The sequence below is a fragment of the Thrips palmi genome, unplaced genomic scaffold, assembly GCF_012932325.1.
Source record: "Thrips palmi isolate BJ-2018 unplaced genomic scaffold, TpBJ-2018v1 HiC_scaffold_15, whole genome shotgun sequence".
Lineage (NCBI taxonomy): Eukaryota > Metazoa > Arthropoda > Insecta > Thysanoptera > Thripidae > Thrips > Thrips palmi.
Genome location: NW_023144624.1, coordinates 391,511 through 417,149, shown reverse-complemented (window position 1 = coordinate 417,149; position 25,639 = coordinate 391,511). Strand labels below are relative to the sequence as shown.

The 25,639-nt window shown below is 44.7% G+C and overlaps 2 protein-coding genes across 3 annotated transcripts; one reads left to right on the top strand and one right to left on the bottom strand.

Moving 5' to 3' along the window:
- Window positions 1-1,130: 1,130 nt before the first annotated feature.
- LOC117641507 lies at window positions 1,131-20,006 on the bottom strand. Of its 2 annotated transcripts, XM_034378889.1 has the most exons (5): window positions 19,890-20,006; window positions 4,048-4,248; window positions 3,250-3,258; window positions 1,943-2,210; window positions 1,131-1,766 (listed from the first exon to the last, which is right to left on the bottom strand). In XM_034378889.1, exons 2-4 carry the CDS (start codon window positions 4,096-4,098, stop codon window positions 1,962-1,964), a joined length of 309 nt encoding a protein of 102 aa, XP_034234780.1. In that variant the 5' UTR covers window positions 4,099-4,248; window positions 19,890-20,006; the 3' UTR covers window positions 1,131-1,766; window positions 1,943-1,961. The 2 variants fall into 2 exon arrangements, with proteins under 2 accessions (XP_034234780.1, XP_034234779.1); XM_034378888.1 differs by lacking the exon at window positions 1,131-1,766 and having other exon boundaries at window positions 1,898-2,210; window positions 19,890-19,999.
- Window positions 10,778-22,200, top strand: LOC117641023. The gene is made up of 7 exons (XM_034378115.1): window positions 10,778-10,923; window positions 19,892-20,045; window positions 20,125-20,556; window positions 20,629-20,691; window positions 20,766-20,804; window positions 20,970-21,110; window positions 22,111-22,200. Exons 2-7 carry the CDS (start codon window positions 19,920-19,922, stop codon window positions 22,198-22,200), a joined length of 891 nt encoding a protein of 296 aa, XP_034234006.1. The 5' UTR covers window positions 10,778-10,923; window positions 19,892-19,919.
- Window positions 22,201-25,639: the final 3,439 nt, after the last annotated feature.

The following is a 25,639-nucleotide window of genomic DNA, read 5'->3' as shown; positions in this document are numbered from 1 at the left end:
CTTGCTTCGCTTGATTTAGAAGGTGCCGATAAGGTTACCTGAGAAATCACCCTGAACACTGTTCCGTCAGTGCGGCCTCAGACTTCATTGATGTCTCGAGCATCTTTTGGGTGGAGTTATTCAATGAAATCGGACCACTTGGCCCGCCGCTCTATTAAAGAAATAAGCGAAGGGGCCTATGCATTTGCCCTCGCATTTGCCTTAGTGTGTGTCGGTCGTCGTCGTCAGTCCGAAAAAACAATCCGCTGGTGCAAATCCCGTAGGAGGGGCGCAACGGCTGCTGCAGGTGCATCATGGTTTACATGAGCGGGTGGAGGATCTCGGCCATAAGTTGCGCGCAGTTACCCGCCGACACGGCGGGTACCACAGTGGGTAATGTGGACCAGCATCGACATTCTTCTCTGCGATCGGTGCTGCCGCCTAGCAGAGGCCTCGAAAACAGTTTCTGGCACTAACAACCGAACTTGCATGTGCCGTGACTCAAATAATGCCAATGAGACGGTGCTCCAAGACTCACAGTGAGATATCAGCTCGATTTACAGCAAATTTTAAGAAATTTATTTTTTGGCGTTTTTGGACTTTTAATGATAAACTATAGTTGTGGAGCATCAACTACAAATAATGTTGCCGTTTGGTATTTTTTCTTCTTCCCTCATGTTTTGAGACTACGTCTGTCGAAACTTGCCTCTCACCATCGAGTTGTTGATGACTTATGAACTAAAAACTGAAAAATTGTAACTTTACATGGTAATTTGGACCACGTTAAATGGCAGATACTGAGAAAAGTTTTAAGTGTTTTGTCTTCGAAATCGAAATTTAAACTAGTTTAGATTGGTTGCGTTTCACGGTTTTTAATAGATACGCCACAGGAGCTGTATTAATGTCAAATTCCACAAAGTTTCACTTTTATCAAAAATCCCTACTTTGATGGCGCAGGACCTCCTATCATGAGATTCAAGTAAGGCACCCAAGACCAACACACTCCAAAAAGCTTTTACAATTCTTTGAAGCCAATTGGAAACCCGAATCACCCTTCATAGCTGAAAAATTCTAGGGGTGGTCCATATTACCCCACACTGGGGTAATACGGACCACTCTTTGCACAGCTGTTACTCTGCAAAGAAGCAGGCTAATAACATGCCGTTTGGGCCAAAACACGCGGGAAGGATGGTAGATATTATATTTAAATTGGCAAGACCGCAGCACATTTCAGCTTTCAGTAATTCTTAAAAAAAATCGAAAAGTGGTCCATATAACCCACAATTACGGTATTGGGTAATTTTTGGGATCGGGGGGACGAGGCAAACTCAATGAACCCGGTTTCGACCTAATCGGCCACTTTCACAAGTTGACCACCTCTTCGCGATCGACTGAAAATTTTTATTGCGGTTTTCGATAAGTCTCGGCAATTCCTTTCCAACGAGGGGTGGGAAGGGGGTTCCAGGAGACTAACTTCACCAGTTAACCCGGTCAAGATTTAGAAAAACGGGGCTCGGCCGACTGAAAATTTTTATTGCGGGTTTTCGAAGACTTTTGCAAGGAGGGGTTTAGAGGGGGTCCAGCAGCCCGACTTCGGCAGTTCGCAAGATCAGGATTTTAGAAAAAAGGGTTCAACCGATTGAAAAATATATTGCAGTTTTCGATTCGTCTCGGCAAGACATTTTCAGTGAGGGGTCGGAAAGGAGGTCCAGGAGCCCGTAGGAGTCTGTGGGAAACGATGTCACGGACTCGTTTTGCGCTACTGCAGCCTCCGTTGCAATGAGTTCCTAGAAGCACGACAAATGTGGGTATTTTCGTAATCTCTTCATTTCTGGTATGTTTCTTTTTTAATACGCCCAAAGTTGAGTTAAGCAATAAAGGCAACTTCTGAGAAAAAATGAAATGAAAATCAAGTGGCTAGAGTCCAGACAAGTCTATATATTCGGTAAAACTAGACACGGACCCGAAATTGGCACAGCTGTCTAAATAGGCTTCCACAGCTCCAAGGTCAGGCAGTACTTGGCCGACTTGAGGGCCGGTCCCTGCGGGATGCCGGCCTTGGTCAAGCACTCGACGATCGGCTCGACGCGGTACTCCCTCCTGGCTCCCTCCTTGATGGGGGTGGTCCCCGCACTGAGGCGGCAGGCATTGCTGGGCCCGGCAGGCAGGCGGTTCAGGCACTGGGCGATGCGGCCGTCGAGGTCAGCCACCTGGTCGTCGTTGTAGAGGCTCTGGAGGCGTAGCATCAGAGCAGGCATAGATTAATCCAGTGTACGAGTTCTGCTCCATCCATTGTCTCTTGTCACTGTGGCACGGTGGCCCCCGCAAAGCAAGACATGCGAACTATTTCGTACAAATTTTTACGCAGAATCCCACAAGTTCACAAGCATGCGCAAAATTGTGGAGACCTCGCAAAACAATTTTTCAAAAGAACTGTACAAAGGAAAAATTCTCTGCAAACTGAAGTGTGTAGATAGTACACTCTTATTAGAGCATGTTTCCAAGCACACTCTTATTTACAGAATACTTGCTAGGCACACGCTAAAATAAAGTACACGCTAAATAAAGTGTACCTCGCAAGTACACTTAAACTGACCCATGCTTTTAGAGAGGACTAATCGAGTGTATTTTAGCGTGTACTTGCAAGGTACACTCTTGTTTAGCGTGTACATGCCAGGCACACACTGATTTTGGCTCGGATTTTGGCGTGTGCCTAGCAAGTATGCTGAAAATGAGAGTGTACTTCGAAGCATGCTTTAGTAAGAGTGTACTATGTATACACTTTAGTTTGCAGAGTGTACTAATGTCGCGCTCCTTTCAGCATTGTGACACGCTCGTCCAAATGTGAATCAGCCATAATTTACTAATTCACATTCGAATAAGCGTGACACAACGCTCATAAAGGAGTGTGACATCTTATCACACTCCTGGAATGTTTTTCAAACAGGTTCCTGAAGGCGGAAAAAGTTGAAACTATTCACTTTTTATCCATTTGCACTGCATTTCCCCTTCAGGAGTCTAAAAAAAACCTTGGCTACGTAACAAAATGAGGTGACTCAAAATTTCTTGACCTTATAGTAACTAAGTTGTTTCAGCGGTACTTCTTTGTCAATTTTTGATTATTTTTTTTTAAGTTTAAAAAGAGCATAGGGTGTGCCCATCAATTAGTCTGAAATTTAGAACTTGTGCCTGCCCGTGGACCTTATGCTAAAGTGGCACTCGTGTTACGATCGGGATCCCTGCGCCCACTTCCATGTTGGAGACGCTCACCTTCGCCACCTGAAACAAAATGAACTCATTGTGATGCCTCCACTCAACATACATTGTACTGTTTTTAGGTGTAATAACTAAGGCAGCCTACACTGTTATTCAAACTGCGATAACGACTGTCTATATTTTGCAATAAAAAACTTATCACATTTTTTTGCTATGATGACAACTAAATATCTGCAATAAAAAATTTATAGCTAAATTTTGCAATACAGTACCACATTTTTGCGATAATGACTACAAAGAAAATGCTATAAAAAGTTTTCGCAGAAAAAAATGTGATAAACGTTACTACAAAACGCTCTATTGTCGGAAAAATTGTGGGGTGGCTATTGCAAAAAAGGGCAAAAACAAAATTATCGCATCCAGGTTACGATAAATCGTGGGAATCGCAAACTAGGTTTTATCGCAAAAATTTGTAGTAAAAGTATCGGAAAATGAATGACAGTGTCAGGGCCTGAGTTAATTATCACGAAATGCGAGCACTTCACCGACGAACAAATATCTCGAGGGGGCAACCACTTGTAATTTCATGGTAATAAGGATTCTTCAAAGGAAGGGGCTTCTCAAGAACTCTTAGGAAGATTTCAAAGAATTTTTCGACATTATTTGTGCAAAATTTTGCGAGATTCTGATGGGATTTCGCAAGATTTTGTCGGGTTTCGAGATGGTATCAAGAGATTTTTAACGGATTTGACCACTCAAGTGTACACCGAATTTGCGTGAGTGGTTGCCCCCTCGAAATGTCGGGTTCCCCTGAAAGAGTGCCATGCTTATGCTGTCTCCGTTTTCACTTACAGCAGCTGCGAACAGCGCGAAGCAGAGGACGATGACGATCTTACAAGCCATGGCTAGTGATCTGGACGAGAGGTCGATGTTGCCTCCAAGTTAAAGGGCGCTTTTATACTGCACCAACGTAGACTAGAATGCCGTCTCATTGGTGAAGCGAATACCAGTGGCAGGTGGTACCGTTGCTTTCCGCGAAATGGTGTCTCATTCCTGAAACGCATGTATTGCCGGTCACCGTCGCACACTGTACGGCAATAACAGGAAAAGTAGCGACACAAACCGGCAACTTTGGCCCGTCCCGTCTGTATATTAAGAAATGTGCGTATTTCGCCTACACTCTAAATGTCTTACAATGAAATTTGACCTGTGTTATTCGTATGTTACAGTGAATTCGGCGCAAGCATAATACGAAGCAATATTCCTTCGTAATACGAATCTTTTTAGCTTTTTCATTGTAAGATACAAAGAAAAACCTTCGTAATACGAAGGAAAACCACCTTCGTATTATGCTTGCGCCATTTCCTTCGTATTATGGGAAATTTCTTCGTAAGACATTTAGAGTGTATGTTTAACATCTAAGGAGATTTGATCCTGGGTCTGGGGACAAAATAGATGTTATTTTCGTCATCAGCGCCCTCAGAAACATGAAAAATAATGCAAAAACTTGTAAAACAAATGGTCGGAATATACCCTAGTGGGATTTGAAGCCGGGTCCAAACTTCCTCGATTCGCTCGAAACTAGCACCGTTGACAAGTTCAAATAAAGTGAAATAACTTGAAAAGAACGTGAACTAACGTTGAAATAATGGGCCGTGCACAAATTACGTCACGCGTTTTTTGGCCATTTTTGACCCCCTTCCCCCATCGTCTTATTTCGTCACATCAAGCGAAACCCCCGCTCCCCCCTAGTGACGATATTTATAGGGATGTGGAAGAAAACATATGCTAGCTGTCAAAAGTTGTGTTTTCATTAGAATTTTGCCCAAAGTACAAAATTGCAGGGCTCAAATTTAATTGAAACGTCTTTTGACAGAGCGCGCGGTTTGCGCAGCGCAGTGCAGCGGCGAGTGTGCAGTGGAGTAGCGTAGCGCCGCCGTCGTTTGCGGGAAAAGGTGATTTAATGGTTTTTTTTAAGAAAATAACGTCACAAGGGCTCGACTACCCACGTCACATCACGTCCGGGTGGACCCCCACGCCCCCTCGTGATGTTATTTGTGCACGGCTCCTAACGTGAAGCAACGTAAAATGACGTGAAAGCGTCGAAGTACTCTTGAAATAAGGTGAAATAACTTGAATTTGAAATAATGGTGAACACAATTTTTCGATGTTATTTGCCTCTTGTCGTGACACAAATCGGCCGCTTCCACGATTCTGAAAACTCAAGTGTGTACACAGTACACTCTTAATGACGGTATGCTTCCGGCATACTCTTTACTGTACAGAATAGCTAAACTCTAAATGTCCTACGAAGAAATTTCCCATATTACGAAGGAAAAGGCGCAAGCATAATACAAAGGTGGTTTTTCTTCGTACTACGAAGGTTTTTCTTTGTATCTTACAGTGAAAAAGGTAAAAAGGTTCGTATTACGAAGGAATATCGCTTCGTATTATGCTTGCGCCGAATTCACTGTAACATACGAATAACATAGGTCAAATTTCATTGTTAGACATTTAGAGTGTAGGGCAGTGGTTCCCAACCCCGGGCTCGCGACCCCATTTTGGTCCGCGGAAAAATTTGTGGAATCGCGGCATTATCTAGGGTCGTGAGTCGCGAGTTGCCTCCTCAGGGGAAACCACCAGTGCGGAAATACGGATGTTTGGCGTTTTCGGCGCTTCCAAGCCAAGGCAGATGTACAGGTTCATGTAAAACCCCGCGTTGGGGGTACATTCTCTTAGTATTCCGATACTTGAAACCTGGATTGCTAGTTGCCCACCATGTTCTGATCCCACCCGTATCAAAATTGGACATTTGGTTCTGATTGTGGCATAGTTTACGGCGCAAGACGCTTCATATTTGCGTCAGATATATAGTCGAAAAGCCTTGTGCGTGTCAATGCAGCGCCCTCGCGTCTCGCCGACCGATCTGCAATGTCCAAAAAGTGTCAACTACCTCAAACTCCTGGTCAAAGTTGAAAAATCGACCACCTGGCGCGTGTTCAGAATACTCCACTTGGTCGTTCCCGTCGAAAACGCAACTTATTCTGAGCACCATTAAAGATTTGGACGGCTTTGAACACCCGCCTGTTAAATTTTCCGAAATTTGGACTTTGAGGTACTGCAGAATCCGCTTCTGTCACAATTTTGAAAAGTGCTCGACGGCAACGTGGTCTTTGGACCCTTCTTAAGCGACCCTAAAAGTTTGGTTCGGAAATTCCAACTGCCGCGTGCTGCGCATTGCCTACCCGGAATTCCCGAAAGGCGCCATGTAAATTCAACCCCTTATAATTTTTTCCTAAGAGACAAAAAAAAAAAACGTTAACGCTAACGTGAAAGCAGATGACACTGACGAGAATGTTACTTTTAGTGTCTCGCAATTCATGATTTACACGTGCATGGTTTAATGGACGAAAATGTTAATTTTGATTTAACTATTGAAGGTTCTGTGCGAACAAGTTTCTCATATGCAACGCTCGACCAGCCGCCCTATCAAGTTTAATCCCGCATTGTGCTTGAAGGCGGAAACGCAGCACCAGAAGTCATGCTAATACGACAACCAATTTTAATATTTTGAATTTTGAAAATTTGAATGGTGCATTGCCAAGAACGGGAGGATACGATTAAAACATTATAAGGGTTGTGTATATGTAAAATTGATCGTTCGACCGCTAGAGGCGAAAAAGCGCAAAATCTGGGGACGCCGGGACGCCGGGACGCCACGACAGCCTCCGCCTGTGTAGAGAAGAGTATGGATGCGGGGTGGGGGTGGGGGCTTGGGGCTGAGGACCGAGGCGGCTGCTCAGCGCTGCTTATCGCTGTCGGGTTGGGTACCGTAAACCGAGGTAACTTGAGACAATATTTCACGTTTTTTGGACCGTGTGTCCACAAAACTTCTCTCACCAACCTGAATCCCAACTATGTTTTATTTCACATGATTACATTCGGTTTGGACCCCACGAATTTTTTGGGGGTCTCCTAAAATGAGAGTAATGGGCTTCTAAAGTTGTCTCAAGTTACCCCGTCATTTGGGGTAACTTGAGACACACCTAGTTTTTACTTTGCTTTTTCACGGAAAGTGGGGTTTTTGCCAGTCCATACTGATTTTCTGAGACACTTAACTCATTTTCAATGAAAAGTACTACTTGTGGAATATATTAGAAGATTTTTGATCCTTATATTAAGTTTTTTTCATCAAGGTTACATTTGCTAATTTGAGGGATAACGGCACTTCAGAAGCGCAACGATTCTCCCATTTCACATCCAACTCTGTCAACCAAGTACAGCGATTCTCTTATTTCACATCCAACCCTGACACCTGTTAAGACATTTTTCTTTATTTCTACGTACACAAGTCCATTCCTGCAAAGGTATATAGTCTTAGTCAATTTTTAAAATTTACACAAAATCCTTTAACTATTTTTACAGCTGTTTTTCTTCAAAAAATCGACGGTTCTTGGGCTATAAGTTGTCCGATTTCAATGACATTTAGCTCGTTGGAAAGGTAATTCAATTCCCCATCTTTTGAGACCTCAAGATTTATTATATCTCATCTGGTCCGTGTGTAGTTGAGAAAACACTCCAACTTTAAGCTGCATATCCACTTGGGACTCTCTACACTGTCTAAAAAAGTGATTCCCGATCAAATGCGGCTTAGTTTTGATCTTAGAACTGAGAGGTCCGTTACTTTAAACCACCCTGTAGTACAAGGAGGTGCCAGTGTCAAGTTACGCCACTCAACTTCCGTCAAATTCAATGAAATTTGGTGTCTGAAGTTACCCCGCACAGTTACCATTTTCTATAAAAGTCAGTATTACCCGATGAATGATGGGTTTCCCTCAAAACCAATGCTGCATTTAGAATGTTGAAATAATAGGGTTGAAAGGTACTACAGTCATTTGGGTCTCAGCAAGACGTGTTTCGAGTACCAAGGGAGACTTGTAACACCTCTCTAAAATTGTTCAATTTACTAAAATTGAAAAATCGTTTAGATCTGACCAGCTTGGTCCTAACCCGCCGTTCACACGCTTAATCGTCTTTCCAAACAAGTATGAAAAAAAGTGCTAGGGCAGTTGTTTTGACCTCCGAATGTGCCGAGCCAGGTGGCAGCTCCAAAAAGGTGGAAAAGCAGAAGTGTCTCAAGTTACCCTTGCTGTCTCAAGTTACCCCGGTTTACGGTATCCGATGCCACTGCCTCTGCCACAACTGCTACTTACTTCTCGCTACAACTGTTTAACTGCTATGTGCTATTGCTGCATTTGCACTTGCTTTGGTATACGTCTGATTGCAAAACTGTTGGCTGCGATCAAAAGCTAGCTGATTTAACAATCATCTGCTAAAATGCGTCTGTCAAAACGTTTCTTTTGGCCTTAACTATCGATGTGAAAAGCGGCATTGCATGCGGAAGAAGTGCAGGGTCCCATCAACACCGCACTGTGGCAAAAATGTACGGAAAATTCTGTTAATTTTTTTTGCCAGGATTCTCCGTAGCCCTCTTATCAATATTCTCCGTAGGCTCACAGTATTCTCCGTAGGGCCGTACCGTATTCTCCGTAGGACCGCACAGTCTTCTCCGTATGGCCTGGAAGACTGTATACACTAAAAATCCAGGTGTGGGACAGGCATGCACTAGATAACGTGGGACAAAATGTCCCACGCTTGTAAGCGTGCGACAAAGTGTCCCACGCTTGCAAGCGTGGGACACGGATTTGTCCCACGCTTACAAGCGTGTAACACGGTTTGTCCCACGCTTGTAAGCGTGTAACACGGTTTGTCCCACGCTTGTAAGCGTGTAACACGGTTTGTCCCACGCTTGTAAGCGTGTAACACGGTTTGTCCCACGCTTGTAAGCGTGTAACACGGTTTGTCCCACGCTTGTAAGCGTGTAACACGGTTTGTCCCACGCTTACAAGCGTGGGACAGTTTGTCCCACGTTATCTAGTGCATGCCTGTCCCACACTTGGATTTTCAGTGTAGCCCTACGGGGAACACTGTAAGGTCCTACGGAGAATACTGTGCGGTCCTACGGAAAATACTGTAAGAGCCCACAGAGAATACTGACAAGGGGCCTGCGGAGAATTACCACAACCTATTTACAGAATTTTAATTCCGTAGCTTTTAGCCACAGTGCGGGGTCCCGCTTCTTCTACGGGCCACGCCCTTATCTCAGGGTACACTGAGAATGAAAGAGTCATGATCATGACTAAAATTTTGGGCGAGGAATTCTTTATCGCCCAAATTTGGGTGAGAAAGGTTTCCTCGCCCAATTTTGGTGAGGGAGGTTTCCTTAGGCCTACCCAAATTAGGGCCATAATACTATGGAGCCATATAGGTAGCTGATGCACCCAATTTTGGCCGAGGAAGCCTTCCTCGCCCAAATTTGGGTGATTAAGTATACCTCGCCCAAAATTGGGTATTGATCATGACCTTTTCATTCTCAGTGGTGTAGCGTACAATTTCCTAAATTCAACCCTCTCCATTGTGTCATGACCATGCGGCGTCGGGCTCTTGGCCCGGTCGAGGGCCCGGTTTGCTCCAGAATGTATACAATTAGCTTTCCTTCAATACTTCTTTAACAGTGGGGTCGCTTCTGTCTTTCCTCCGCAAATTTAGGAACGGGCCCAAGCGCCGCGAAAAGGGCTTAGTTGCGATGGTTTTGGCTCTGAAATCGCCTCTTGCCGTGATTCTTGGTGTGGTGTCTAACGGTTAGCGAACCATTCACAACGATTGTAAGGAAATGGTTTGTTCGGTTGGTTTTCCGAAAAGATCTCTGCTTTCAAAATCAGTGTACATTTTTTATCCAGTACATTCTTAAAAGCCTACGAAGCATTTGTTTCATAACTACGAAGAAAATGAAGGCGTTACAGAATTGCTTCGTATTATGAAGGAATGCTTCGTATTACAAAGGATTTTGCTTCATAATACAAAGCATTTCTTCGTAGATTTTACAATGTCTTCATTTTGTTCGTATTACATAGCGATTCTTCGTAGAGTTTTCACCGTGCATCTCCTCTCCTATCGGTCGTACAGAGTCGGTTCAAAATCGGGACACGACCTTCTTTGCCGAGGATAAGTTTGCAGGTGTTCCCCAGTGTTTTTCGCGCGCAGTTCGAAGGCTCCGCCGCACGCGTCTTGCGGCCTTGAAGGACAAGGGCGGTGTTGTGTTCTGGAATGCGGGTCATGGGCTCGGCTTGCAAGCGCGCCGAGAGCGCGTCGAGAGCGCGCCGGCGGCAGACACGCCGGACCTCAAGGGTCGCATGGCAAGTCCGCGTGATTTCCGCTGATCTCTCATTGGATGGCCGTGACGCGTGGGGAGAAGAAATGAGGAGAACGGGGCCTCGGAGGGGCTGGAGGACGGCGTGCGTCAGTCGAGGTCGGGATTAGCTTGAGCCAACACGCACCGTTCCGCGCAGCGTTTGGTCATTCCCTCCGACCCCATCGCGCGTTCGTGCCCAGATTTGCGTCGTGTGTGTCGTGGTTATTGTGCTGTGTTCTTGTTGCAAAGTGACAGTGGTGCGTAGCTTCGTGGCATTTGATTTCGGAGTGGGGTTTGCGCCCGTGCCCTCCTACGAGCTTCAGTGTGTTTCAGGGATGGCGCGAGTTTGAATCGCGCGGGCTAGAAAAGACGAACTGGCGACACTGTTGCTTAGCTTGCGATTCTGGGCTTGGCCAGCTCGCGGGTAGCGACACGCAGGCAGACGTGTCAGGGCCTTCGACAGCACCACATCTGGAGTGAGTACTTGGTGGTTCCTCCTTTCCCAAAGATTCAAGTCCTATTTACTCAGTTAGCATAGCCTTGATCCCCCCGTCCGAGCAACACTCAGCCGTAAGCGACTGGTTCGGTTTAGTAGGAGTTATTACATTTAAACCCTCCAACTACAAGTACACCGACAGCGCGCATTATACGACTTGGTGGAGGTTGCGACGGCTTTAACTGAGTACGAATGTCTCGTTAAAGAAGTACCTTTCCTTCCCGACCGTCTCCCCACTGCTCCTGTATACGATATCGTGCAGTCGCCAATAGTGGGTAAACTTTTGTAAACAGTTAATCACTGTAATTGCGAAGTTTTGGTGCGCTTTTTTTTCGACGCAAAAATTTGTAGGCCCGTATTTGCTTTAGTTTGTAAGTCAGTTTGCAGTCAAGTTACTTTCTAGGCTACAAAACGCAGAAATGCATGTGCCGAGTGAATTTGTTGTAAAGTGATTTTCAAGCGATTTTTGTGTTTGTGTGTGTGTGTGTGTGTGTGATAGTGTGAATTTTTTTTTGCAAGTAGTATTTACTTTTTCTATTTGAAAGCCAATAAGAATTTTCCTCCGAGAGTTTTCTTTATTGTTTTAAGTAGGTTTAGTTTTTTTTTGCGGAGCGACATGGGCAGCAGTCAGATGCGCGGCGCGGCGTGTCAAAGATGACACAAGCACTTTTCGCTCGAGCGTGTTGCGGTGGTGGCGTCTGCAGTAGCGGCGTACACTGTTAGCGTCAGACAGTCAATTCTTTTAACCTTTGTTTTCAAGTTGCCAATTAAAAATGCCGAATCCTATTGGATTAAAAATTTTTAAAAAAACGAAGTTTGAGGTGGAGACTAATTACAGACCAGCCATTAAATTCCCAAAATATAAAGATTATGACAGTTTCAGAACATTTTTCCAAGATTTTCAAAGGTGTGCCCGTCTTGAGGAGTGTAATTGGGAGCGAGGAATAGTTTTAATGGTTGAAGCAGTTTTAGGGACAGAAGCTGAGGTGTGGATTAGACGAGCTGTAGATAAAATCTACGTCGACCACTGGACAAAGTGGGTTGATGTCGCAGACCAAATGTTTGAGGAATATGAGCAGGCTAGAGAGCAAGAGCAGTCAAAGAGAGAAACAGCAGTGTTAGACAAAATCGTAAAATTCAGTTTGGACAGACGACGCTGCAGATCTTCACAGAGTGAGGAGCGCACGCGCCAGAGTGACTGGGGTAGCGCGGGCCCGGAAAAGGGCAGTGTCCAGTGACAGAGAGAGAGATAGAGAGCCACGAGAGGAGGCGCGTAGTGTTTGTCAGACAGAGACAGAGCAGAGAGATGAGTCGCGGACGACAGAGAAAGTCACAAAACCGTGTTATCACACTATTCAAATGGTCCATGACTCTAATTCATTTTTTCGGTGTATAAGTTATGCAGTTTTTGGCAGACAGAGTGAGTTCCAAGAAATGAGAAAATTGATCAGAAAATTTGTGTTCAAAAATTTGGGGACAGATTTTGCAAAATTGCCGTAGATGCTAAAGGAAAAAAATTTCCTTCAAGGACAGCTTACAAAAAATTTTGCTTGTTCGAAAGTCACGTTTGGAGACTTTTGTGACGCAGTAGCAGTCTCAGAAATGTTAAATTGCCCAGTAGAAATTTTTCAGCATGGTGGACACACTTTGATTGGCGAGGAAAAACCAGGTAATGTGATAGGATTGAAGTTGGCTGTGGAAAATGATTTGTCAACTTGGGATTTTCTAGAGGATGCAAACAAAATGGTCCAGCGTGATGGTATGTGGGTAGTGCAGGCCGTCCCAAGTACAGACACCGCTTCAGTCAAGTGCAGCACAGCAAGCGCGTTTGGATTTTCGCGCGTTCCAGCCAAGCAGGGCGAGTCTCGCGGCGAGGGCGAGCCGGGTTCAGTTTCGCGCGCGCAGCACTCGGGGCAGAACGCGGACGAGCCGAGCCAAGGCGGTGACTCGAGCGGAGCGCGGCGGGCGCGACATTCAAATGGCAGCAAAGCAGCGGGGAATTCCTCATCACGTAGAGATAGAGTCAGGCTTAAAAATTTATCTAAATTTAATCAACCTCACAAGCAAAAAACCCATCACAAACCCAAGGAATATTTTCCAAAATTCTTACACTCAACAACTTTAAAAAATTTCTTCACCTAGATTTCTTTTAGAAAAGGATGACGACTGTGTTGAGTTAGTCTCAGTGGTACCAGCACAGTTTGGGACACAGGAAGTTTCAGTATTAGTAGATACTGGGGCAGCCGTAAATTGTATACAGTATGACACACTCAAAAATATTTTCCCAACAGCGGTGATTTCAAAATGCAGCAAGTCACTAGCAGCAGCAAACAAGACTCCACTTAAAACATATGGAGTGTGGAGAGGTGAGTTTGAAATTGCAAATATCAAGTTTGCAGCAAAATTTTTTGTGATCAGAGGTTTGTCAGCAGAAATAATTTTGGGTAATCCATTTCTTTTGAAATACAGAGCAAAGATTGACTATGACTTGATGCAAATTACTTTCAGGGATCGAGTTAAGAAAAATTCTGTGAAATTTGGCGTTTTTTACAAAGCAGAGCCAGCCAGCACTTTTAACTGTGATGTATTTAAGGATTTAGATGTTACAAATTTGTATTACGGTCCACTGTTTGTCCATTCAGTAATGCCCAGTATTACCATTCCACCCAGGGAGATTAAATGGGTCAGAGTGAAAACCCAGGCAGGAAGATTAGACAAAGACACAGTTTTCATAGGAAACCCAAGCTTGTTCAAAAATTAAAAAATTTTAGTTTCAGATTTTATGTTGAGCCCAGATAATAAACAATGTCCAAGTCACAAACACCAAAAACCCACCCATTTTTTCTAACAACTAATTTAATTTTAGCTGTTGATGAGGAACACGGGGATGTTTTTTACCCTAGGACTAGTGTAATATTTTGTCAGCTCAACACAGGATGCAAATTAAAATTAATCTCAACCCAAATTTTAACTTCCGAACAGAATGAGATAGCTAAAAATTTACTTCTGGAATTTAAGGATGTATTTGTGTCTGATGTGTCGGAATTAACCAAGTGTAATTACCCAGATATCAGATTTCACTATGACAAAAATAAGACTGTGAACCAGAGAAATTACAGGATGAGTGTAGATGAGAAGCAATTTGCAGAAGAGTACATTCAGAAATTATTAGCTTCAGATTTAGTCGAGTTTTGTACTAGTGTATATTGTACACCTATTTTGGTCGTTCCAAAAAAATCTCATACACCATCAAATCCTTCCTATCGCTTGTCCAAGATTTTAGGAAAGGAATAAGATTTTGACAGATTTAAAGTATCCAATTCCAGATCAGCAAGTTTTAAATTTGACTTTTCAAGGCAAGTTTTGGCATTCAGTACTGACAATTGTTCCGGATACACTCAACTTTAAATTTCATCCAAAGTGTAGAGATGTGACAGCATTTGATTCACCTTCAGGTTCAAGGTATAGGTGGAAAACCCTGCCTCAAGGTTTGTCAATAGCCCCAGCTTTATATGCTTTTGGGTATGGATCATCTCCTTATGTCAATGAAAAAGCAGAAAAAGGTTGTAAAACTTGATGATACACACATTGGGACTGAGAGTTTTTATCAACATGTGGAGACACTAAGAGAATATTTTCAATTGCTCAGAGAAAACAATATCCAGCTTAATGTAAAGAAAAGCACATTTTTTTAGAAAAGAGTCCAGTTTTTTGGTTTTGATGTAGACGGGAAAAAAGGTAGCTATTCCGGAAAGGAGAGTTAAAGCCAAAAGGAATGGTTGAACCAAAGAACAAAGATGAGTAAGGACTACTCTAGGGGTGTATGGCTACAACAGAAGATTTATTCAGAATTACTCGCAGAAAGCGTTACCACTGTTAAAGCTTTTGAAAAATGATGTGGAATTCAAATGGGAGGAAGAACAACAAAAATTTTTTGATTGCTTAAGTCTTCCTTATCTAGTCCACTTTTTGCGGCTCTTTGATCCAAAAGCAAACAATAGAATTACAGTAGATGCATCATACAAAAGGGTTAGGTGCAGCTCTGTACCAACAAGATAAGCAGACAAAAAGGTTTCACCCTGTAGGTTTTTCCAGTAGAAAATTAAAAGCTTCTGAAACAAAATTTCCAATTTTCTATTTAGAATGCTCAGCCCTTGTTTTTGCATTTGTAAATTTCCGTTGCTATCTTCAGAATAGGAATGTCAATACAGAAGTGTTTACAGATCACCAGTCACTTCAATCTCTTTTTAGGACACCTAAGCCAGAAGGAATATTGCTAAACAAACCTGTACTTGTCTCAGTTCAGTTTCACAATTCGTTATCGCCCAGGAAAAGCAAATATTGATGCAGATAGTCTTTCTCGTAGTCCTGTTGAGGAAGCAGGGTGTTCGGTTGATGATCTTGTAGAGGAAGTTTTTCCTGATAGGTTTCAAGGAGAGTCAAAATTAAACTCAGTTTCAACTAGAGGTCAAGCTGCTAGAGATCAATCTGCTGAAGAGGAAGCAGAGTTTCTGGATGAAAGGAACAAATCCAACGAAAATTCGGACCTCATGACTTTTGTTTTGAACAAGTCCTCTATCCTGAGAGATTTGCAAAATTCAGACCCAGAGCTAGCAGAAATTGGGGAGCAGGTAAAATCAGAAACCTTGGGGACAAAAGATAAACACTACAAATTAAAAGATGGTCTACTTCATTGGGAGTATAATTCAAAATTGCTTTTAGTTGTGCCTCGTTCTTGTAGAAAGTATGTCTTATCAGAGTTTCATGACAATAGGGGGCACAGGCGTGCAAAACATTTGCTTCAGAATATTCTTACATTATTTTGGTGGAGAACTATGCATAAAGACATTTTGGCTTATGTAAAAAGTTGTCATTTCTGCATGACTACTGAAAATTCCAGGGCAAAACCAGGGCTTTTGAAACCAACTCCGCCCAAAAAAGATGTTCTCTCAAATTCTTTTGGGTTTTGTGGGGGAGTTCAAAGCAAGCAAAAACAAAAAAACATTTTGTGTGATTGTGGATGCATACACTAAATTTATGTGGACAAAACCAGTCAGAAAAGCAGATTCTCAAAATGCAATAGAATGTCTTGAAAAATTTTACTCTTCAAATTTTGGGCTTTGATTCCTACACGACTGATGGTGCCTCATATTTCACATCTTTTGCTTTTCCCAAAAAATGCTTAATAAATGGGGTGTTGTTCATAATGCATTCCGTCAGGTACCACATTGCAATGGCCAAGTTGAAAGGTCGATTCAATCCTTGAAGAATATTCTCATGGAATTTCTCCTACATTTGAAGAAAATTGGGAAACTTACCTGCAGTTTGCAACGTTTTTCTACAATATAAATTTTCATGATTCTATCCCTTGTAGTCCGTTCTATGCAGTGCATGGTTTTCATCCTGTTGTGCCCGGTATTGTCCAACTTTTGCCAGCATCAGATGAAAAGTTAGAAGTTAAGCTTCAGAAGCATACAAAATTTTTGAAAAATTTAAAGGACAAAAATTTAAGCCTCCCAGGCTAAGCATAAAGAATATTATGACAAGGGTAGGCAAGAAATTACTTATTCAATGGACAGAGTAAGAGTCAAGAATGAAAGTGATGACATTTCTTGGCCTAACAAAAAAATTAAATGGATTGGACCATACAAAATTGTGGGTAAAAAGTCAGGTTTGTTCTATTATGTCGGGGGGGGGGCTTTTATTGGGCAATGTGGTCAAGGTTGCCTACCTACAGGGGCATGATCGCCGGTATTGCGACGTTACGCCGCGACCGTAAAAAGTACAGCGGGCCATTCTGCAGCAAAATACGCTTTTGAATACTCTGAACACTCTGTTATTCGAGGTGAGAGTGGATAGCAGGTCCTGATCTGTACAACTCGTGTGGTTTGGGGCGAGCGAAGGGCCAGAAGCAACCGATTTTATTTAAATTTGGGCTCAATTTTTTTTTTTGAAAGGGTTTTTTTTGTGAAACAATTAACACTGATGGACGTTAAACTAATACGATCTGCTAGCTGCGCGAGCCGCAAGCCACTGATGTCTAAAAATTAAGAGTGGCGTTTTATTTGGTTTAGAAAAAGGGAAAAAGAGGGAAAAGAGGGTAAAAGATTTGGCGTTTTCAACTTCTTTTTCTCATTACGACTGTGCTTTACGTTGATTCAAATGACGATCCATCCTACGCCACGGCAAATTTCTCGCAGATTCGAGATGTGCTTCGTTTGTTCTATGATGAAGGATTGCCGAGATCTGAGCGGATTAAGTACACAATATGGCAGCAGCGCGTTGGAGAGCGCGTCACCGATCCCTTCATTTCTGCGGCACTTCCGTTTGAACTGTGTCCCTAGGTGAAACTAATGAAGGACACGTTTCGTTGGTTCTTAGCATGATCGTTTTTTCCAAAAGTCAAATTTTTCATTGATTTGCAAGCATAATGGTGGCCGGCGCAGCCCTTTCCCGGCCACCCGGGAAAGGGGGCCGGGCCGTGGCGAGCCGCCCGGGGCATGGTTTCAGCCCCGCCAAGGGAGTTTCCACCCCCTGATATTTTTAGCAGATGATACCTTTACTACTTAAAAACATACCTAGAACAATACAACACACTTAAAGGGGTCAGCTAGCTTTTACTCGAGAGTCCACAATCCAGGTGTGTATCTTAAGAATAATGTTAGGGGGGGCTGGCTGCCGGGCGGGATTGTGAAGTGTCACATGGCTCGCAGTCTGCGCGAAACATCGACAACTCCTCCCCCGGGTACAGCGCCAGCCAGCGGCACCGGGCGCTCGCAATCCAACGGGAACGGCGCGGCGGTGCAGGCCACAGCACAACTGACTCGGTGTATTTACAATTTTATATACAATCACAGAGATAGGAAGCATACTGCCACAACTAGCACACAGGACAGTTCCAGACGAGCACCATCTGCTTCCATGAAAGTTCCTTGAATGAAGATATTTTATCCAGTATCTCCTCTCCTATTGGTCGTACAGAATCGGTTCAAAATCGGAACACGACCTTCTTTGCCGGAGATGAGTTTGCAGGTGTTCCCCAGTGTTTTTCGCGCGCAGTTCGAAGGCTCCGCCGCACGCGTCTTGCGGCCTTGAAGGACAAGGGCGGTGTTGTGTTCTGGAATGCGGGTCATGGGCTCGGCTTGCAAGCGCGCCGAGAGCGCGTCGAGAGCGCGCCGGCGGCAGACACGCCGGACCTCAAGGGTCGCATGGCAAGTCCGCGTGATTTCCGCTGATCTCTCATTGGATGGCCGTGACGCGTGGGGAGAAGAAATGAGGAGAACGGGGCCTCGGAGGGGGCTGGAGGACGGCGTGGCGTCAGTCGAGGTCGGGATTAGCTTGAGCCAACACGCACCGTTCCGCGCAGCGTTTGGTCATTCCCTCCGACCCCATCGCGCGCTCGTGCCCAGATTTGCGTCGTGTGTGTCGTGGTTATTGTGCTGCGTTCTTGTTGCAAAGTGACAGTGGTGCGTAGCTTCGTGGCATTTGATTTCGGAGTGGGGTTTGCGCCCGTGCCCTCCTACGAGCTTCAGTGTGGTTGTGGTATCGGTAAATGTTTGAGACAGCTTGATCTCTGCACTGTTATTCAACGAATGTGAGGTCACATTCATTCGAATGTGAATTTTGTCACATTCGTTTGAATATGTCACATTCGTTTGAATGTTGATCCACGCTTAAATGAATGTGACTACCGCTATGAGGTGAACGCATAATGGCCGTGTCACGTTCAAACGAATTTGACATCGCATTCAAACGAACGTGACAAAATTCACATTTTGACGAATGTGACATCACACATTCGTGGAATAACAGTGTGTATGGACATCGTCTCGTCTCCACAGGTGCGCCAACGAAACGTACATGGACCGTGACTCACCGTGACTCCTGTTCAATTCAGCTCCAAAGCGCACGTGATTCAGATTCTAACAGCGCCGATGATAATGTGCACTCTAAATGTTCTACAGTGAAGATTCTCCATATTATGGTGAAAATGTTCCATATTATGGTGGTGCAGCTGACTTCGTAACATACCATTGAGAATTCACTGTACCTTATAGAGATTTTGATGAATTTCGTTGGTATTATGGAGAAAATCTCCACCATATTATGTTGGTGCAGCCTTTCACCGTGAGACATTTACTGTGTGGTACTCAGCATCATCCAGGGGGTACTCAGCACCATACAGGGATTTATCCAAGGGTTACTCAGCATCCAGGGGTATAGGGGAATACACATGTGCGGCGCGGATTGCGGCCACCTCTTCAAGGGCATGCGGCTCTGGTCCAAACGAGCGACCCACATGTCACATTCAAATGTCTGAAAGTTAACTTCATGATACTGAACTTAAAATTTGCGTAATAAATATGTCGCGCTGTTTCACTGCAAATCCAAGGGCAATACTTTTAGTACCTGTTTTGGCGATACAATTGTGTATCGCCAATAAACGGACTTACGGAAAAGTATTGCCTTCAAAACGGCGATACACAAAAGTATCGCCAAAACTTGGCGATACTATGGAGTACTTCCACGATTTGGCATTAAACGTTGAACAAATCAAGGGGACGAGTCCTTAGCTTAATGCCGTGGTTATGGCAATACCCAAAAGTATCGCCAAATTTTGGCGATACTTCTGTGTATCGCCGTTCTGAAGGCAATACTTTTCCGTGCGGCCGTTTTTTGACGATACTCAATTGTATCGCCAAAAAGATACTTAAGTATCGCCTTTGCATTTGCAGTGGTGTGAGATTGCTCACTTTAGCGGAAGGGGACCAGTTCTCTTTTAGGCACTCCTAACGGATTTTGTGTCTCTTAAGGCTATTTTTGTGTGTGCGGTGTGTCCCTTTCTAATGACGGTTCTTTTCAGCCATCTTACAGTGTGCTAGTCTTAGCTTATGGGTTTATGTAATAGAATGAAACTTTTACCCCTAAATTGAGACACTAACTTACAGGTTACGCAGCCTTTTGGAACCCCCCATAATGGCCAATCGTCAGAGGGAGTCTGCTTTTCATATTTATGAGACGCCTCAGGAATGTGCACGAGACGTGTCACCCTCCCGGATGGAGTCGTCTCGGGAATGCAAACGAGATCCGTCGCCCTCGCTGGTGATTAGCTTTTCTCGTTTTTGTTTCCCTTGAAACTGAAATCAAATTTTCTAATTGGTCTATGTTTTATTCTGCACAGGGGGAAGAGGCACACAGATGGGGAAGGGGGTACCGTCTTGACACTGGGAGTGTTCATGACTCAACGTCTGAAACAGACAGTATCAGCAGTTATTCCAGTCTGAACTCTGCCGGGGCACTTGACCGATCAATGGGATACGATTTGAGCTGGCCACGTTTTTCGCCTGGAATATCACATGAAGTGATCGGAGAGCGTAGCACGTCTGACCCACAGCAGATACCTGCTGTGGAGCGACAGACACATCAAGAGGCACCGAAGAATGATTTTTGGTGTGTCGTGTGCGGGGAGTTCCAAATAAATGAGTACATCCTGAGGAAGCATATGAAAAAGCGTCATCTGAAAAAGAAGGAGAGAAAAGGCACTCACAGTAAGCAGTCTTTGAGACAAAGGATGACGTCATTTTTCGGCAGGCTCTTCGTGCACGGACAGAAGGTACATTTGTTTTTAATGTGGAATTACGTACATTTCGACTGTATCCATTCTTGGCGTATCGTTTCCTTACAGAATGACAAGAAAAAGGATGATAATGAAAGAAAGGAAACCGACATCTCTGATGTAAAGGCGGAGGTACATTTTTTTTCAAGTCTTTTGTGTTTCTGTGGAAAATGTTTTCACTCTCTTTTCTCCCCTTCACACTTTAGATGTCCGAACAAGCAGATCAACATGCTTTCACAGAACAGGTAATGAAAACTTCTTTAGATGAGGCTTTGGTGCAGTGTTCCAAATACCCTTCCCCTGATGGGAAGCTAAGGGCCCAGGTGGGATGAAATGAATTTTTGAAATGGTGAAGTCTGATAGACTGGTCACCCAAGGTGTACTAACATTTCGGCATTTGTGTCATTAAGAGGCAGAAAGTTCAGCCATCGAAAGAAGAGGTGCGTGGGCAGGCTGGCGCGCTACCTGTCAAGCGGCCCGGCACGCCGGTGGTGGCACAGCGAAGGGCTCCTGCCCAGCTGGAGGACGCGCGCCGCGAGCTGGACGAACTGGTAAGGGAGAGTGGGGCGATGTGTAACAGATTTGGGAATTATCTCTACAAATACAGAATATTCTGCATATCGGCGCCAAACTTGTGCCAGGTGAGTAGTCCATACATCACACCCTACATATCAAATGACATACCGTCCGGAATGCAATCTCCTCCAGCAGTTCTTCGGATGTCCTGCGGGCGCCTTAAAATCTACATTACCAGCTGCCGTTGACCGTCTCATCATTATCTGACCGGCTATGTCGACCCTTACCTCACATTTGTCAATTTCGGTTCGGGGGATGGATTAGAATAACTCACTTTAAAAACATTCTGAGCTGTGTGAATGTACTGAAATAAGGCAGAAGATGCATCTTCGAGAAATGATTCGAGAAATGATTCAAGCACAAAATTACCAAAACTACCGACGTTCTGTTTTTAAACGAGTCTGTTACGAATCACTCCCACAGGGTGTTACGTCAAAAGTACGTCCCCAACCATCACTGAACAAAGTCAGGACAACTTGCGCCACGTGGTTACATTATAAAGGGGTCACGCTTTAAGGCCCTAACGGTACTTCGATGGTGACTGATACCTGGGGAGCCTCAGATAGAAACTTCCTAAAACTCAAAATCTGGGATTTGCCTGTTTTCAGTTAACCCGGGTTTACCCTATATTTTTGACTCCCTCCAAAACTATACCTGAGCATCGATCACATCCGCTTCGATTGTTCAAGGACCCTCTACTTCCAGCGAGAGCCCTACTCAGATGTCCTTCTGCACCCTCCTCTTGAATGTGATACACATGTGAAACGAATCGCACCAGTCTCCCTGAGGCGCAGTCTTCCTCGCCTCGGACTGCACTCGTCATCCCCCGGCGGACGGCGCAATAGAGTACTTTCGTAGATCCTGAACCGGAAGCAAGCAGACGCCATATTGTCCGGAAACTAACCTCTCTTCGGATCTGAAACTAGAGCCGACCTGCACAAATATTGCTCGCGAAACACGTACTTTTTTTCACAGTGGGGGCGCGGCAAGAGGACGCCATCGGCGGGGAGCAGCAAGGCTGGCAGCGAGCAGACTTCTACCAGCAAGCTGAAGACTCAGTCGTGAGTAGCACCTCCACACTAAGTGATTTGTTAAAATTTGTAAGAGCCGTTTCAGTGTTTTTTACTCGTTCTTTACACACCACTCACTAACATACAAAACTCTATGTGAAGAGAACGAGTATTGTGTTCAAAAATGAGTTTTGGGGGGACATCTTTCATCTCAGATCTCACAGCATGTGGGAAAATGAGAGTGGTATCAAATGAAAGATGGAGTGTTAGTCGCTAGATCGTAAATGAAGTTTTTTTTTACTTGCCATGAGAAATATTGAGAAAATGAACATGAAAGAGAGACGTTTTTAGTGCACTATGTGAAACTAACCTCTTTTCACGTGTCTGTATCTTTTGATGTTGAACGCCACTGAAACGCAAAGTACAACAACAATTGACACGAGATCTTTGGTCAACAAAAATCTAGGAGGTTTTTTTGCAAGTGACAATGGATAATTTTGAGAAATTTGGTAATAACGAAACATTGTTTGACCCTAACCATGATACATGTCTCAGAACTGCAAGCTGTTTCATCTTAATGAATTTCTTTTTGATGGTGTTGCACGTCTTATGTTCGAGATGAGAGATGAAACAATGAGTTTCATTTGACTGTTTTCTAAAATAAATGTGTCCTTCTGAGGGTTTTGGTCATGGAAAAAGCAGGTTTTTGGCACGGACTCACGGACTCTAGTGTAAATTCGATTATGCACGAGAATCGATATCTCGAGATATCGCGATGCATCGATGTTCCCTGCCTGAGAGGTGAACCAACCGGACGCGTTCGTTAAAAGGCAAAATTACAAATCGTCAGAGGACAATTCATGTAACGATCAGCGACTGACACATCAATCTAGCTTTGTAAAGAACGAGTCCCTCCCATGTGATATCAATTCTTTGATGTCTTTCCTTCTTGTTTTGCATACGAACTTTTCTTACGAAAACTGCAAAAGCTCCATCTTTGTGCTAGATCGCGTACAAAGTCTGGGGCACGCCAGATTTTCAGGCATTTTTTGCCCCAAAGAAGTCCGATCCTGGTACATTACCAGTACATGACGATTTCTTACATTGTTTTTCGCCATTCTTCGTGAGTCTGAGAAAGGCCACAACATTTTTGGGTCCAAACATGGACGGTTCTGCGTATATGTAATGGGCTGTTTTCGTTCTCTGTGCCAACTTTTCACACAATTTGATCAAAATTGTAAAATCGCTTCTTAGAGGCCTCTACGCACTCGATTGAGCTAAAAATGTGGTATCTTGCGTAAAATCAAGCGCGGAACCCAAATCCAAATGCCGTTTATTAATAGGGCAAATTTAAAAAAATGATGTTTCCCTCTTCTTCGCTCATTTTCTTTTCTTAGGGTTTTCGTGTTCGACTTGCCAGTCCGATGCTGAGATATTCTGAAAAGTTATTCTGATGTTGGTGGCCTGAACTCTAAACAATGTCAGAACAAGATTTCAGCTTTCAGAGGTGTGCGAGTTAGATCAGGATTTTGGACAGTTCTCTGACAGTCTGACAAAATTAACACGAGTTGTGTGAACATTGGAGTCTCCAATGTTCACACAACTCGTGTTAATTTTGTCAGACTGAATGTTTCATTTCTGGCTGTGTGAGATAAACAATGTTTCACGGCGGGTTGTTTCCCTGTGCTCAGGGCGGACTGGTGCAAGGACTGCTGGTCTGCGGCGCGGGACGCGTGTCGCGGCACCCACCGGCTGACGGACCGAGCGGCCACGGAGAGGGAAGTCCAGGCCGCGTTGACGACGGCCAACCGCGAAACGGCGCGGCTGCAGCGACTCCTGGCTCCGCTGACCGCGGCGCGCGTTGTGCAGGCCCCCGTGCTACTGGTAAGGGTCTTCCAGTCGCCAGAGGCACGCGGGGAGTGTCCTCTGCACGCTCAATTCTCAACTAAGAAACGCTGTGCCGGCATAAAACTAAGCTCGCTCTGCCAATTCGTTTCAAGATGACGCATTGATAACTTGAGCGTGTAGTGGTGTATGTACTCAAGTGGGGCAACCCTGCGTTTCTCTATCCAATCTCCACTGAAAATATGAACCTGTGGAATTTGCGAAGGCGCCCCGGCAAAAATATTGCTGAAGGCACCTTCGTAAATTCACCAAAGGCTTTGATTATTTACGAAAATTCTTGGCTACATAGACACTTTGTAAATCCGCAAACATTCAACCTAAAGTTTCGGACGCTGTTCGTAAATTCACGTGATGCCATGTGTTTTTTTTTGAACGAACAATTTTTGTTATTTTTTTTAATGGAACCCATGGCAATATTTTTGCCAGAGGTGCCTTCGTTCCCAATCTATCCCACAGTGTTGGGTTCTATCTCAGGTGAGCGTCGAGGGCCGCGACGGCGACGACGGCTGGTACATCGAAGGGGGCGACATGCGCATCACGATGGCCGTGTCCGCCGACCTCACCGTCAAGGAGAAGAAGGCGGTGTGCGCGGCTCTCGAGGACGTCAAGATCGACTACAGGACGAAGGGGCCCGACGCCGTCCTGGCCCACGGCGACCCGGACGTCGGCGCCCTCGGCGGCGTCTTGAACAAGCTGCCGGACTGCGTGGCGGGCCAGACAGTGGCCAGGGGTGCCGTGCTGCTCAGCGAGGCGGGGCGCCTCGAGGTGTACTTCCAGGACATGCCGTCCAGGGGGCGCTCCAAGTTGTTCGGACGAGTCCGGGGCCGCGAGCTGGAGGCCCTGCAGGGCCACGGCTGCCACGGAGACTGCGATCTCTTCACCGTGGACTGCTTTTGCTGGGAGGGCGGCGCTGGCTCCACCACCCTCAGCGACGTGCAGTTCGTCGAGTAACGATGTCAGTGTTGCCTGGCATGTCAACCTCCCAAGTTGTTGGCCTTTTTCACTCTGTTGAACTGTAACGTACCCATTCCGTAACCGTACGGAAAGCGGTACGGATCGGTCCGTACCCACTGTGACAAAAAGGTACGGAAAATTCTGTTAATTTTTTAGCCAGGATTCTCCGTAGGCTTTTACAGTATTCTCCGTAGGACCGCACAGTCTTCTCCGTAGTACCTGGAAGACCGTATAGTCCTACGGAGAACACTGTAAGGTCCTACGGAGAATACTGTGCGGTCCTACGGAAAATACTGCAAGAGCCTACACTGTGCGAAAAAACCACAGTGAATCCCGTTAATTTTTTTGCCGGGATTTACTGTAGTTCAGAACACAGGATTTACCGTGCCTGGCTACAGTATCTACTGTACCTGGTACAGGATATTCCGTACTCCACCCCTGTGGTACAGTAAGTCCCGTATAAAGTACAGTAGATCCTGTTAAAAAAGTACAGTAAATCCTGTACTCTGAACTACAGTGACAGCTGTCCTAATCACTACAGGATTTACTGTGATTTTTTCCCACAGTGTACGGAGAATATTGACAAGGGGGCTACGGAAAATTACCACAAGCTGTTTACAGAATTTTCAGTAGCC

What these genes read in the sequence shown, in the direction of transcription:
- LOC117641507 (XM_034378889.1), bottom strand. Translation starts at nt 4,098, where the DNA reads ATGGCTTGTAAGATCGTCATCGTCCTCTGCTTCGCGCTGTTCGCAGCT.
- LOC117641023 (XM_034378115.1), top strand. Translation starts at nt 19,920, where the DNA reads ATGGCCAATCGTCAGAGGGAGTCTGCTTTTCATATTTATGAGACGCCT. An exon ending in GAGATCCGTCGCCCTCGCTG is followed by an intron (nt 20,046 to 20,124) that starts GTGATTAGCTTT and finishes TATTCTGCACAG; the next exon opens with GGGGAAGAGGCACACAGATG. An exon ending in AACATGCTTTCACAGAACAG is followed by an intron (nt 20,805 to 20,969) that starts GTAATGAAAACT and finishes TGTGTCATTAAG; the next exon opens with AGGCAGAAAGTTCAGCCATC.